At 44.4% G+C, this 15,514-nt stretch overlaps 2 protein-coding genes across 2 annotated transcripts in view; one reads left to right on the top strand and one right to left on the bottom strand.

The window, feature by feature from the left end:
• Positions 1–10,891, top strand: part of ISM1 (isthmin 1) — an 82,171-nt gene extending 71,280 nt beyond the window's left edge. The window contains exons 4-6 of the mRNA XM_077115161.1: positions 761–904; positions 4,542–4,631; positions 8,630–10,891. Coding sequence (XP_076971276.1) covers positions 761–904; positions 4,542–4,631; positions 8,630–9,147 — 752 coding nt within the window. The 3' untranslated portion in view covers positions 9,148–10,891. The remainder of the gene's footprint in view (positions 1–760; positions 905–4,541; positions 4,632–8,629) is intronic.
• TASP1 (taspase 1) overlaps positions 1–15,514 on the bottom strand; it is a 490,143-nt gene that overhangs the window by 28,043 nt on the left and 446,586 nt on the right. The window lies entirely within an intron of this gene.

Here is a 15,514-nt window from a genome sequence, read left to right as displayed (position 1 = left end):
GCACCTTAAAACACGAGTAGTTTATTATTGCTCATGATTGTGGCTTAAGTATTCAGGCAGGGCTTACTGGGAAGTTCCTCTGTTCCTCATCACAGCAGCTGCATTCACCTGTCCGCTGGGCAGGGCCCAAAGGTTCAGGAAGGCTTCACTCACATTTCTGATTTCTCAGTGATCCTGTGTGTGGCTCCTCTCATTCTGTGTGGTGTCCTGTAATTCGCTGGCCTAGCCTGATCTTTTTCACAGTGCCTGGACTGTCCAGAGCAAAAGTTGGAAGCTTCCAGCCCTCTTGAGGCCTAGGCCAAGGACCAGCACATCCACTCCATTCTATTGGTCAGAGCTGGGCAGGTCACAAGGCCAGCCCAGGTTCTAGGGAAGGAGATACAGATTCTATGAGTGAATGTGTGTGCACAAGGAAGGAAGGAGTGGATGGTGGTCGTCTTTGTAAACTATCTACCTTAGTACTCCATGGCCCCGTGCTCTGTAAATGTATTCATTCCAAATAAGTATTTTGGGGACATCTTCAAGGGGTCAGGTGCTGGCCATGTACTGATTACAACAAGGCCCAAATCCTCAGGCAAAGCGCCTGCCTTCATAAAGCTGATCCCTGAGATGACCGCTGGAGCTGGGAGCCTTTGGGCTGCAGCTGCCATGTGGCCTCTTCCAACAGCGAGCACATGAAGTGGGTCACTGTGGGCTGCTCAACGAGGAAGATTGGGGGTTCTTAGGCAAGGCCGATGACTTCTCCCCGGCTCCCTTCCAGATTCCATGGATGGTGAGGGTGACTGGAGTCTCTGGTCTGTCTGCAGTGTCACCTGTGGCAATGGCAACCAGAAACGCACCCGGTCTTGTGGCTACGCGTGCACAGCCACGGAATCGAGGACCTGCGACCACCCCAACTGCCCAGGTAGGTGCACACAGGGGCATGGCTCCAAGTTCAGGGGGAGGATTTTCATTTATATTTTTAAAATTATCGAAATGGGCTTGTAAAAAGTTTTTTAAACACAGCCGTTTCCCCAGAAAGACTTGTGACCAGAGTTAGACAACAAAAGACAGTTCCTGAGCTTGAGGGATAAAAAGTTAAATTTTCTGAGTCTTATGCACAACTGTAGTAGCCATGACTTAGAGGATAATGCCATGTTGTACTTGCTGAACTTAAAGGCAGGACTCTAGTTAATTTGGACCTTTGATGTAGGATTTGTGTGTGCCTTCAAGAGGACATTAAACCAGACATTTAGTGGTCAGATAAGGAAACCAGGATGGGAGGCTGGACAGCCATCTACCAAAAATTCACAACAGTTAACCCTTTCAGTAATGCCTGAGAGTTACCAAGGGCTCCCAAGAGAGCAAACTGGGGCCACTTGCCAATTAATTAGCATGTTTTACTTCATTGTCAGTATTTTAAAAAGCCAATCTCATTGTGCATTTGGTGAGAGATAATATTGGGGGTTAAAAATAATTGTGTCTTTCTGGAGCAGCGGTTGTCAAACTATATTCCATGGGTCAAGTCCAGCCTGCAACTTGTTTTTCATTGGCCCACACATTTTTAAAGAAACACAACAACAACAAACATCCCAATTAAAAAATAATGAGCGGGGGTGGGGTGGGCGGTGCAAGGGTAGTTCAATGGTAGAATTCTTGCCTGCCATGTGGGAGACCCGGGTTCGATTCCCCCAGCCTTTGCACTTCCCCCTCCCCCCAAAAATTCAACAAATGGTGTTGCAATAACAGGATAGTCACATGGAAAAAGAATGAAATGTGACCCCCACCATACAGCATACAAAAAAAAAAAAAATGATGGGCAAAGCACTTGAATACACATTTTTCCGTATACTAAAATAGTTTTGTTACTGTTGAAAGCAATTTGGCTCTTCCTCAAAAAAAAAAAGTGTCCCCAAACAAATGAATGGATAAACAAAATGTGGTACATACACAGAGTGGAATATTATTTGGCCAAAAGAAAAACTGAAGTTCTGAGACATGTTACAATATGAAAGAACCTTGAATTTATTATGCTCAGTGAAATAAGCAAGACACAGAAGAATAAATATTGTATGATGTCACTTATAAAAGATGTCTAGAAATAGCAAATCTGCTGAGACAGTAGACTAGAGATTATCAGAAGAGAGCAGGGAGGAAGTTGGGGGGGGAGTGTTCTGTTTGTAGACATGGAATGTATGCAAATAAAATTAACAAAGAAGCAACAGCAGCAGCGAAAACCTTACGTGACCCACGAAGCCTAATAATTTACCATATGACCCTTTACAAAAATTTTTGCCAACCTCTGGTCCATAATTTTACATTTACTGTTTTCTCTATTGCTAGATAGAATAACCAGCCTGAAATAATAATTAGGCCTTTCTAAGAAACCACGCATTCCAAATGGCTTCATCTAAAGGAAATGTCAGAGACAGAAAATTTGACCCCAAACACCAGATATCCTTTTCCTCCCCCTAGACCTCTGTTCTCAAACCCTAAGGCTTAGTTTTTGAACAAAAAAAGAAGTGTAAGAGCAAAGGAGTTTTGGAAAAGAAAGAGAAAGGGTCAAATTGGAATGAATGTGTATGTTAGTGTATAGAAAATGTGGGTGAAAGGTAGGAAATGGTGTCTCCTGGCTCCATGTCAGCCATGCAAAGGGATTTCAAACAGTGAGGTGATCATCAGGATGCTTCTCCTGGTTTTTACTGTGCTCGTTATGACAAAGCTGAGTTGGAGTGGCATGTGAGTGGGTAAAAATAAGTCCGTAAATAATAGGAGGAGGAAAGGGAGATGAGAAGAAAGTGAAGAAGGAAGAGGAGAATATGAAGAAGAAAAAGAAGAAGGGGATGTTAATAAAGATAAGAAGATGAAGCAGAAGAGAATGAAGATAAAGATGAAGATGACAGTGATAAGATGAAGGTGAAGATGATGATGAAGACAGAAATGAAAGAGATGAAGATCATGAAGACGAAGAAGTTTCTGAGTACTTTTGTATCAAGTGAAATATTGCATGCAATATTTCATCTAATCCTCACAACAAGCTCATGAAATAAGTAGGTAGTAGTATTATCACTGTACCCATTTGACAGCTGTGGAAACTGAGGCACAGGGCATTAACTTGCCTGGAATTACACAAGTAGCAAGTTATCAGTTTGGAATGTGAATGCAGGGCTGCCTGATTCCAGAGCCCATGTTCTCAACCATTAAATTACTCTGCCTCTACCAGGAAAAAGGGACAGTGACTCAGCCACATGTAGATGCAAGCAGCAGCAGTTACTATCAATATTTGAGGCTCGCCTGCTGTTTTCTTTTCTAGAGTTGGCATCCTAGACTCAAGTGGTGGATTTAGGTATCTTGTCCGAGGAAGATTCTTCCTGCTACCATTTTTAATGCTTCCTTCTCATTTATTCTCACGTCTTAGGGCAAAGTGTTAAGCAGCCCTGTCCATACATGTCCTCATCTCCTTGCCCTCTTTCCATCCTTTCTGCCTTTGTGCCCCTGGATGTTCCAGCTTTTCCCAACTCCCTTTAAGCATGAAGCATTTCCATTTGGGGGAACTCTTTCTTTACTGGGGTGTGTTGGTTCCTAGTCCTACCAGAAAGAACCACAGGACAGGCAAAGTGTCCCTGACCTGACCTGGTAGAGATTTCATTGTAAAAATTTGTTCCTAGGTCAGCCCTACAGATAAGTTTGGGAGGCTGTGAATGAAATCAGAGATTGCCCCTTAAAAGAAATCCAGTCCTGCCCAGCGAGAAGACCATGGCTCTCCATTAAATGTCCCTCTTGTTGCTTTCACTTACACAGGATGCCTGTTTATAAAGGTGAAGGTGGTGATTGAGGCAGGGGCAGGGAGGGTAGTCAATGCAAGCTGGGTTCAGAGCCTCAGAGCAAGTAATGGCAAGCCCACCTTATTCTTTCTGAAACATCATTGGCAATACTGAGAGTCCTGGAATCTGGGCTTATCTGATCTTTGGCTAGAGATTGCTGCATCCTCAAAATGAGCTAGACAAATATCAAGGGAAAAAAGTAGATGCTAACACTTACCATATCTCATTTAATCCATTAAAAAACCATATCAAATGGGTCATTTTGTTCTCCCCATTTACAGATGCAGAAACTGAGGCACAGAGAAAGGTTAAATGGCTTGCCTAAGGTCACACAGTAGTATTGAATGAACCCAGGCAGTCAGTCCCTAAAGACAAAAGTATTAGCCACTGCATTCTACTATTTCCAATGTAGTTTGTCATCCTGACACCACCGGACAGACAGCCATCCTGTCATGTGTCCCCACTGCCAAAAGCCCTGTCCCCAGGCCTACCGAGTCTCTCAGGATGCATTCAGGCACATTTGGATCTGATTTCATCCACAAATGGTATCTGGGGTTTTAATATATTTTATATTCTACTACCTGTTTTTTACTGTTTCCTCTGTTGGCCAGTTTCTGCCAGTGAATAGTGATGAATACAGAAAAGGCTTTGTTCAGGTGCTTTTTTTTTTTTTATTTGGAGTTGGGGGAGCAACTTTTTCCTATAACCAGAGGAAAATGAGCCCCTGTCTATGTTTAGGAATTGAAGACACCTTCAGGACAGCTGCCACCGAAGTGAGCCTGCTTGCGGGAAGTGAGGAGTTTAATGCCACCAAACTGTTTGAAGTTGGTAAGAAGATTTTTTTTTTTCTTTTGTATCCAAATATTGATTTAATGCTTTGGAGTTGCCTCTTGCCTTTGCAGTGCCATTCTTGGATCCATTTCAGTGTTTCATTTGCCTCTTATGATGTCCAATTCTCCCAGTATATTTGTTGCTCACTGAAGCAAGAGTAAGCAATCCCATCCCTACTCTACCAGACTGCTCTGAGTAACTGCTCTGTGTCCATTTCACGTGCTACACAGCATCTGTAGCAACGGGCAGGCAGGTGCCACTTTCTTCCTTTAGCCCTGAATCAGTCCATAGTAGGGGCGCCGACCAAGCCACTCCGGAATCTGCTCTCACAGCCTTCGCTGAGTGTCCCCAGTGAAATCAAGAAATGGTGACCTCAGTCCTCCAGCAGAGGGAGACAAGGAGGAAGGGAGAGGGGGAATGTGTTCAATATTATGTCCCTTCCACCCACCACCACTACATGAAATTTTCGGATGCCTTGAATATATCCTGCTAGTTGTCTTCTAGAAAGTGCCAGAGCAAATACAAATAAACAGGGACCAAACAAGTGAAAACGATTACCCAGGTGCGAAGTGAAGCTTTTTAAAACAATAGCTTCATGTGCTTCTGGATGTAGTTCTATATTTCAGAAGAGTAAGACTTCTTCTGGCCCATTTCTTTTGCTACCCCAAATTCTTTCTCCCCTCTTCACTTCTTCCCTACCTCCTCAATCAAAATTTAGCAGCCCTAAGTCCCATGTTGTTCACAGCCCAGCTATTTGGTAGCTAATCTGGTAAAACAACACATAAGTTCCCCAGATAATTATAAGGATCTAAGTAGAACAAATCTAGAGTATATGGGAAAGAGAAATAATAAAGAATGAAAAATAAAAATAAAAACATTGGTGCGAGCACCATGAAGAGATGAAACCAAAACAAGCAATAGTTTGAGGGGATAATAGAGAGTGGTAGAGAAATTTGGCAAAATGAAGAACGCATCACTCATCATCCAATGGGCTCAACTATGACTTGGTCACAGTGCAAAGAGCACCAACCCAGGGTTGCCACATATTTGGGTTTTCCAAAGAAGGCCAGAAAAATGGATTTTGTTGGGCTCTCAATTTTTAAAATGCTTGATGATTTCTTTTTTAAGACATCAAACCAAAACATGTTTATGAGCCATGCAGGAGGCAGTTTGGAAATTCTGGGTTACCCAAGGCCTCCACCTCATCCCTAATCCCTCACACAGAAAGCAGAATGCATTCTAAGGAGCCTTCTGGGAACACAAGTGGTGGAGCAGTAAAGACAGCCTTTTGAGTGGAGATCTTCTCAGGCCTCCTCCTGTTACACTCGCCCAACCCCCAGGCAGGCAGTGTCTTGCCCTTTTGCAGAGGAGCCGTCCCAGTGCACAAGACCAGTGGCTCAGGGTACACAGGAATGGGCTGACATGATATCTCAGGCAGGGTCCCGGCAGGAAAGGGCATGGCATGTGCACATCATGGAACTGAAGGTCATCTGATGAAGGAAGTGTTTGCAAAGGTATGAGCAGGGTGGATGGAAACCAGCAAGGAATTGTGCAGAACCCTGGGGACCCCTTAGCACTCCCTGGCCTGAAGGAGCCAGGGGAAGGAGCAGTTGCCAGAATTCAGAGAGAGGAACTGTCTGGAGAGACCACCTGACAGCAGTGGCCCTCAGAAGGATATAGCCAACATGCAGCCGTCAAGGAGGAGCCACCAGACTCGCGTCCTTGACGTTGCCCTCCTCCCTCCGACGGATCTCTTGCTGGGTCTTTCCACTGGCTGGACCCAACTAGAAGCCAGGGGTCCAGGAGCCTGCTGAAACAATCCACACATGTGCACCATGCAGGGCAAGGAGATGAATGGACTGAGGGTCTAGAAAGACAACAAAATATGCCCAGCAGAGAAAGAGATGGAAAAAGATCGATTTGCCCAAGACCTAGTTACCTAACCTAGTGCGGCCTTCATTTTCTGATCTGTGAAATTGTGTGAGGCAATGATGCCTAGCTTGCAGTTATTATAGACTTGAACGAGTTAATATTTGTAAAGCATTTATGACATGCTAAAAGTGTGATAAATAAAAAAAAGAAGTGAGTCAGTGGACATCTCATAAGTACAGGACGTGGATGACGCTGATGCTCCACCAGGACTGGAGAGTACAGAACTATTTTCTGGGGCCCTGTCATTCCACCGAATTTGCTTCTGAAGATTCTGTCCTCTGAAGAGATCCCCATGGGCTCTGCAAACACACACACCCCAGGACTGAACGTTCATTCTCTCGGCAGCTGCTCAGAGGGTTGCAGCCATGAACTCTTAGGCCTGAGAGCTGAAAGGGGGCTCAGACATGACCCCAGCTGGTCACATCCTCTTCTGGACACTTTCTACATTTCCTCTCATTTCATCCTCATCGTGACTTTGTGAGCTAGGTGCTATTTAATACTTAGTTTAGAGATGAGCAAACTGAAGTACATTGAAGTAGAACAATGTGCTGAAAGGGCACAGGTGAGGGGAGTTGAGCTGAATACCATGAGATCCCACACTCGCCTTTCCAAGCTCATCAGAGATGCCCTGTCTCTCTCTTTCTCATTTTACTGGCAAGAAACCTGGGCTCTCCTCCTGACAATTTGATTTCCAGCATCCCAGGCACCTGGGCCAGAGCTGAATCCCTTCTGGTATCTTTTCCTCTTTACCCCAAGCTTGCCAACCACCTAGGCCTGGCAGCAACAAATCCCTGACTGTTCTTGTTCCCACCTGCTTTTCCCTTCCCAGAATATCTCTCATTTGGACTTACAATCACCCCAGGGGTTCTCTACCACCACCCTTCCATTATCAGCTATGAATTCATTTTCTCACTATGTAGATCAGTTAATAGCCCAATATTGTTCACAAACCTTCCTGGCTCTTTAGTGCTCCCTGAAGCCTAAACCACATGGAGACTCACTGATCTGACACTAATAACCTTGTTTCCCTATATCCTCTGCTCCAATTAAATAGAACAAGTTCCCAGGAATCACCTCCCATTTCACCGGAACCTTCATCTCAGGGTCTGCTTCTGGGGGAACCTGAACTAATATATTCATCAAATCAAAGATGACTCAGATGAATAAGGGATGAAGAGTGAAAACCCTTGAGTGAAAAATCACCTAGGCGTGGGGTGAACTGGAGAATGTGGGCCCTGTCCCCAGAGTGGCCAATTTGCCTGTTCGCAGGAGCCAGTTGTTCCCGTGGAGGTGTAGGACTCTTGTCTTTTTCAAATGACACCAGAAATCCACATTTATAAGTGAAATCACCTAATTTTTAAATGTGAAAACCAATTCAATATTTTTTATTGAACACAAAACCCCCGCCCTCACCCTCAGTTAATTCTGGCCCAAGGCCCCAGGTCAGTGAGTTCTGCCTAAATGTTAAATCCCCTAAAAGCAGTTACCATAAGCAACTGATCCCTTTCCTCTTTGAGGCATTTTATCATATAGATTCACATACAAGGATAGTCAAATGCCTAAGGTCAAGAAGAGACTAGCCTTTCTGCTAGTCAGAGAGGAGTGGAAATAAAACTCAGTCCTTCAAATGCTCCCCCGCAGGCACCTTCACATTGCCCCTTATTTAGAGAGAGGAGATTCAAAACAGCCCCTGAATTATTGTTAACTTAGTTAGGGGTGATAATGGGATTATAGTTTTCTAGGAAACTATCCTTTGAAATTTAGGGGTAATATATTTTCCCAACAATTTTTAAAAAGATGAAGTAAACATAATGATAGTTAAATCCAGGTGATGAAAAGTGGGCAGTCATGGTATAAGTACTATTCTGTTTTTTTACGTATGCACATTTTTTATGCTATAATGGGTGGGGGAGCCTTGAGAACTGAGACATTTTTTAGACGTCTCCCAAGATCAAGGGGATGAGAATGGCCAGCTGTGGCCTGGTGGTTCCGGGTGGCAGCAGGGGCCTCTGACCCAAGGAGGGGAGGCACTGACTGTAATGTTGTCCTGTGGCCTTTTGCAGACACGGACAGCTGTGAGAGATGGATGAGCTGCAAAAGTGAGTTCCTAAAGAAGTACATGCACAAGGTCATCAATGACCTGCCCAGCTGCCCCTGCTCCTACCCCACGGAGGTGGCCTACAGCACAGCGGACATCTTTGACCGCGTCAAGCGCAAGGACTTCCGCTGGAAGGATGCCAGCGGGCCCAAGGAGAAGCTGGAGATCTACAAGCCCACGGCCCGGTACTGCATTCGCTCCATGCTGTCCCTGGAGAGCACCACGCTGGCCGCCCAGCACTGCTGCTATGGCGACAACATGCAGCTCATCACCAGGGGCAAAGGGGCCGGGACACCCAACCTCATCAGCACTGAGTTCTCGGCCGAGCTCCACTATAAAGTGGACGTGCTGCCATGGATTATCTGCAAGGGGGACTGGAGCAGGTATAATGAGGCGCGGCCTCCCAACAACGGGCAGAAGTGCACAGAGAGCCCTTCAGATGAAGATTACTTCAAGCAGTTCCAGGAGGCCAGAGAGTACTAAGAGACAGGGGGGGTGGGGGCGAGATAGAGCCGGGTGAGGCCGCCGCCGACCTCCAGACCCAAACACACTGCACTGATCTGCCCGTCTGGGCCAGAGGCCTCCTGACCCATAGATGTGTATATTTGTCTATACCACATGGGTGTTTTTCGTAAATTGCCCCTGGGGTGTGGTCCAGGCCAGGTGCCGGCCGCCCGAAACCACACTTGCATCTACAATGCCTCCCGTCCTCCTTGAGGCCCTCTAGGGGCACTGTGGGCAGGTGGACGGGACAACACAGTAGCCAGAAGAATCTGGAAGGGAGTGTGGATACGATTCATTTCACACCCAGGTCCAGTATTTCCAAGGGAGGCCGAGGGAGGAAGAGATGGAAGATGGAAACGTTATAAATGGTTTTTATATATAACTTATTTAATATGAATGTGACGTAAGCATAACCTTTTCTCTGGAGTTGTCGTCGTGAAGCTATTTAATCACTTCTCTGAGAGGACAGAAAGACAGGGGCTTAGGGAAGTGGGAGAGAAAGGGAATTTTGTAATGATTTCTTTCAAAAAAAAAAAGCACAATGGAAATGTATCAAAATAAGAAAAAGCCCACTGTAAACCAAATGTTAGTCACTAGGCACCTTGCTAAAGTCTCAACCTCCAAAGTGCCCTTGTCTCAAACCAGGGTGGACGGGCAAATGGGTATTTCAAGGGCAAATCTGAGGCCTGGCTTTTATAACCCTATCAAAAGGCTTCAAAATAAAAGACCAATATTCATATCATGCTGTCATTCTACTAAAAGGTCCCGAACTGTCAAAATTTCTGTTCATGTCTTAGTAGATTCAGAAGACTGCAGGAATTTCCGACATAAAAACAGAGAGTAGCACTTTTCCAAAGAAAAAAGAAAAATGGGGGAAGAATGTCAACCTCATCTCATCTATTTTATTTTAATACCATTTAACAATTTCCTTTCACCAATATATTCTCCATAAATGCTATAAAAAGGGGAGCGGGGCTCAAGTCTGGGAAATCCTAATTTTTTATGTTTTACGAAAGGGAAAAATACTGCATTATTTTTGTAAAGTATTTATTGAGTCATTGGGTGTTGTGCATCAAGCAATTATAATATGACCTGGTTCTCTGCAGTAGAACTTAGGACAAATAAAGAGTTGGTTCTTATACAATATTTTACTTGCTAAACTCCAGGAAAAGAGAATATATAATAAAATCATAATAAAATATGTTACCTACATCCTTGATTTACAACATAAATACCGTAAATAGCCCAGGTAAAGCAGGGCTTTGAGGCAGGGGAGGGGAAGGTTCAAACCAGGTGGGATAAATGATCCCATTGATCAGTATGATGATGGGTGGCATACATCTGTGGCACCAAGAGCATCTAACACCCCCCCCCACCCCCTGTCCCCAGGAGGCTGGGGCCCATTGACACATGTGTAAGTCTTTGTACACCCAGAACTAATAAAGCCAAGCCAGAGCAAAGGCTTAAGGGAGCCCAGTGAGCAGGATCGCTTCCAGACAAAATTCTGCAATTAGGGTAATAAAATAGAACCATGCAACAGGCGAATTATTCCTTTTCCAGATGAGAAAACCAAGGCTTGGAAAGCATAAATCACATTGGAAGCTGTCTATCATTTCCCAGCCCAGTGTTCTTTCTACAATATCATATTTTTTTGTGTCCTTATATCCTTAATGCCTTTGGTATTCCTGGCCCTGCCCTTATGTTCTCCTAATAAATCCCATTTTTGTGGAAAAGCTCTTTTTGGTCATTTACACTTTAGTATGAACTTTCCAAGGATTGCCCACTTTCAGGATATATATAAAAGCTAATTTGAACTGTAGAATGAGATGCTTAATTCATGTCTGAATGAATTTTAAGCAATTGATTGGTAGAGGAAAGAATCAATAGGTCATGTATCATGGAAGCAGACTTGGTTCTTAATAATGGAAAAACTATTTTGACAGAGAATTTGCCAGTGATGGGATGTACTGCCTTTGAGGTGGAGGGTTCCCTATCAGGACAGGTATTCAAAGAGGCTGGAGATGATGCACATGAGAAGTTCACTTGAGTGATGAAGAGAGACAAAAATGGACAGCAACCTCCTCCCCTGATCAACATTGTTGCCACCTTGGTGAAATGCAAAGCACTATGGGAAAAGAGCAAACAGGAATCATGGAAATACCTATTGGGTATTATGGAGGGGTGGGTCATAAAGCAGAGAAGAGGGAGGGGAAGTGCATGCATTTGGAGTAAGGAAATAGTATGGACAATGGCAAGGATATAGCAAAGAGTTTGCTCTTCCTTGAAACAGATGTTTTAATGATAAGGAGAGGAAGGAGAGTAGCAAGTTGTGTAGCCATTTCCAAGGTGTTTTAGTTAAGGATTTGACATGGAATCTTATAGGGAATATAGCTCTTTCATAGCACAGTGTGAATGACTTACACAGTAATGTTTTCCATTGACTATTGCCTTATAATAGCAGACCTTGTTGACCTAATGAATTGAGAGTTAAAATGTGGGGTGAATTGGGAGCAGCAAGGGTTGCTGAGCTGTTTACCCACTGAAAGCCACTCCAGAACACCCCTAGTTTCCTGTACATCATTGGGATGGTGCCACACTTATGGAAATTTGGTGACCTATAATTTTCCTTTATCAAGATGAACAAATTCTCAGCCTTAAAGCTATAGGGGGCCAATGGGTGAGCCTTGGAAAGGAAGACCCCCACTACCTAGTTTATCAACACCAGGCCCCAGGATAGGCACCAGTTGATTTGAATAGTGGATAATTTACTCCAGACCCAATTTTGCCTGCAGCAAATAGGCTGTCTGCAGCCTCACCTTACAGCACCTGTAAATATGACTCCTCAGCAACTTCTGTACAAATGTTTCTCATCTAAAACTTGGCTTCTTTGTCTCTTCCTAGAAAAAGAGCCCCTTTTCTAGAAATGCACAGATCCTTAGGGTGTCCCATCTCAACAAGCCCACAGTGGCAAGCAGAGAAACCCAAGGAGCCCTAGGAAGGATGAGAGAGAAGCCAGGGTAGGGCATCACTTGCTCCTTAGCACCAAGATGCTGATCACGTGTCCACCATGATTATGATGCACCCAGAGTTTCTGTATATATTTAGTGGTGGGTAATCCCAAGATGCACTGGTAGAGGAGTGGGGAAGTGAGATGGGGAAGGGAAGGGAGCTAATAAAGGCATATAATCAGGTAAGTTCCCTCTGTGGGCAACCCAAGCCCAATGCTGCTGGGCTGGTGAGGGAACTGTGGGTATTTATCCACTAACTCCCATCAGTCATTGATTGAGGCCTAATTCAAGGTGCATTAACTCACCAACACGTCTGGCTTGCCCTGCACCTGAGCCAAGTGCACTCCATGGCCATAAAAATATAAAATGCCTTTAGGCAGCTAGTCACAGATGTTCCTGGTAAGCAGCCCTTGGTGCACAGAGGTGAGTGTTGACGGGATGGGGGTGTGGCACCACAGGGTCTCCAGGGCGATGATCAGCACAGGAGAAGAATTTACGTGCAGTACTGACAGAGAGATAGACGACTGCACCTGCTTGGGAAAAGGCTTCAAAGACAAGGAAATACAGAGGCTGAACGTGGATAAAATATACAGCCTCTGTGGAACTCAAAGAAGGAGAAGGAGTTAAAGAAATCAAGATGGCGAGAAAAGCAGCATTTTTAGGCTGCGATGTAGAGAAGCTTTGACAAGAATGGAATTGGCCAGTGGGATGCTGACCCTCCTATATGGCAGGGATGCTGCTGAACAGTGTGTTTTGCAGGAATGGCCTATAATGTATGAAAACCTCGCTCACCTGGAAGGCATCTGGCTGGGCGAGTGGGGCTAAGGCAAGAGCAATGAGTTCTCTGATCCAGGAGGGAAGTGAGCCCATGGACTCCTCCCCTTTGCCACAGTTTTCAAATCTAGTGCTTCTTCCTCTGTGATGAAGAATCAGTTCTTCTTCTAATTGATGGGTTGGTTGATTGATTTCCAGTTCATCACAGTCTGATATTTTGTCAAAAGCAATTTAAAAAAACTAATAAGTAGAAAAGATGTGCATGAAACAAAGCCCCAATTTCTGTAATTAGATTCAACAGACATAAAATGACTCTGCCAAGTTACTTCTAAAAGTTTCCAAACACTTTTGTCTTGAGTTTCAAATTTACCTCCTCGTGGACTGCAGCCTGGTCCTGCTCTGTGGGCCACACTTTGAGTAACACTTGCATGGTCAACTTCTCTAATCAGCTGACAGTGATCAACGCCATGAGCATTGGGTTCAGCCAGACATACAGAGAGTCATGGACAAGCTCCCCAGGAAGCGTGTGTGGGGAAAGAAGGGCAAGTTCCCCCTTTATCATCCATTTACAATTTCCAAAGGAAAAATGTGTGGGTGGTCACCATGATGCCTGCATGATTTCAGACAAATTAAAGGCTTGCTTCAGTAATTACTGGGTGGGGATATCCAGAAACATACATCTGTGCATACAGTCCTGCATATAGTACATAAATTAAGGCAGAAAGCTCCAGACAGTTGCTTTTCTGAGGTTCCATATTGGTTTCTGCGTGGGATTAGAAGAACTGGGACATCTTCTGGGATCAGAAGGTAAGACTTTCTAGGAACAAATTCATGGAACTTCTCATTGAACCACACCAGGAAAACAAAGTTTAGATACAAAATCTTTTCTCTTTCTTTCATCAATGCTCTATGTAAAAGATTTAGAAAGCCAGCATACAAAGACCAGTGCCTTCCCTGTAATGGCAAAAATGCCATCATCCTTGATCATTTTAGCGACAGGAGCATTGGCTAGGGCTAGCTGGAGACACAGCTGCAATAGCAAAGCTGGGCAAGAATTTTATGACTTTGCTAATTTTCTATCTGTTCTGGGAATAATAAATGTGCCCTTATAGAGATTCATGTTTGCCCTCAAAATGCAAAAACCTTTTAAATGGCACAGAAAAGCTGTTCATTCTTGAGGCATGTAATTCATGGGTGATTTTCAAAATGTCATGTTTGAATTGGGAAAGTAACATTTCTCAAATTAACCAGCCAATTGCTTTGAGAATATGACTCAAAGGATATAAAAATTTCAAGCTTGACTTTTAAGAAAAGAAAAGGGATTTTTTTTTTTTCTACGCAGCTAAGTTTATTTTTCACAAAGGTCATAGCTAAATCTTTGGTTCATTTGCCATGGCAGGGAACAGTCTAAATGAAATACGCCTCTAATTCCTTAGTGAAAGGGAATGTTAACAGAGTTTAACAAGCTCCACTTTAAATTTTTACACCACTAGACATGTAGATTTGCTTTGTCTAGCCATATCTTCCTTTATGTCCCTCCATACCTGGCTTTGTTATTCTCACCTTTGGAGAGCTCAGCAAATAGAGGATAAAAGGGGTGGGGGAGGGGGAAACAAAGAAAAGAGCCAGCATCTCCCAGCTTCAAAATTCTCTTTGGGGCCTTTGAAGTGAGTGACTCACTGCCCCCTTGGTCAACAGAAGCAAAATGAGGTTTTGACAAAGGGGAGAAGGGAGTGACTCACCTTCCCCCAGGATGCCTTCACACCCCTCGGCAGGCTGGCAGTGTCCTGCTCAGCATATCCCAGGAAGACATTTCCAGGGCCTCAAGCCTCTGGTCAAGTGCCCAGAATGTGTGGGGTCAGAAGAGGGCAAGGTGGCTGCCTACCTGCCATCCAGGGCAGAGCTTCTGGTCAAGAGTGCCCCGAGGACCTCACTTGAGACCCCAGTGCTTGGAGGACACAGCCCCTGCTCCTTGTCTCAGGAAAAATCCACCCCTGAGCCACTCTTTTTTTTTTTTGCATTTCAAACTAAATTTATTTTAACATTTATTCCCCCATTATTTATTTTTATTCCACATGTTCTACTCTTTTGTTGACATGGTAGATAAAAGGAACATCAGACACAAGGTTTTCACATTCACAGAGTCACATTGTGAAAGCTATATCATTGTTCAATCATCAAGAAACATGGCTTCTGGAACACAGCTCTACATTTTCAGGCAGTTCCCTCCAACCTCTCCACTACATCTTGAACAACAAGGTGATATCTACTTAATGCGTAAGAATAACCTCCAGGATAACCTTTCGACTCTGGAATCTCTCAGCCATTGACACTTAGTCTCATTTCACTCTTCCCTCTTTGCTCGAGAAGGTTCTCTCAATCCCTTGATGTTAATTCTCAGCTCATTCTAGGGTTTTTCTCAGTCCCTTGATGCTGAGTCTCAGCTCATTCCAGGATCTCTGTCCCACGTTGCCAGGAAGGTCCACACCCCTGGGAGTCATGTCCCATGCAGAGAGGGGGAGGGTGGTGAGACTGCTCGTCATGTTGGCTGGAGGGAGAGGCCA

The sequence above is a fragment of the Tamandua tetradactyla genome, chromosome 1, assembly GCF_023851605.1.
Source record: "Tamandua tetradactyla isolate mTamTet1 chromosome 1, mTamTet1.pri, whole genome shotgun sequence".
Classification (NCBI taxonomy): domain Eukaryota; kingdom Metazoa; phylum Chordata; class Mammalia; order Pilosa; family Myrmecophagidae; genus Tamandua; species Tamandua tetradactyla.
This window is presented reverse-complemented; position numbering and strand designations above follow the sequence as displayed.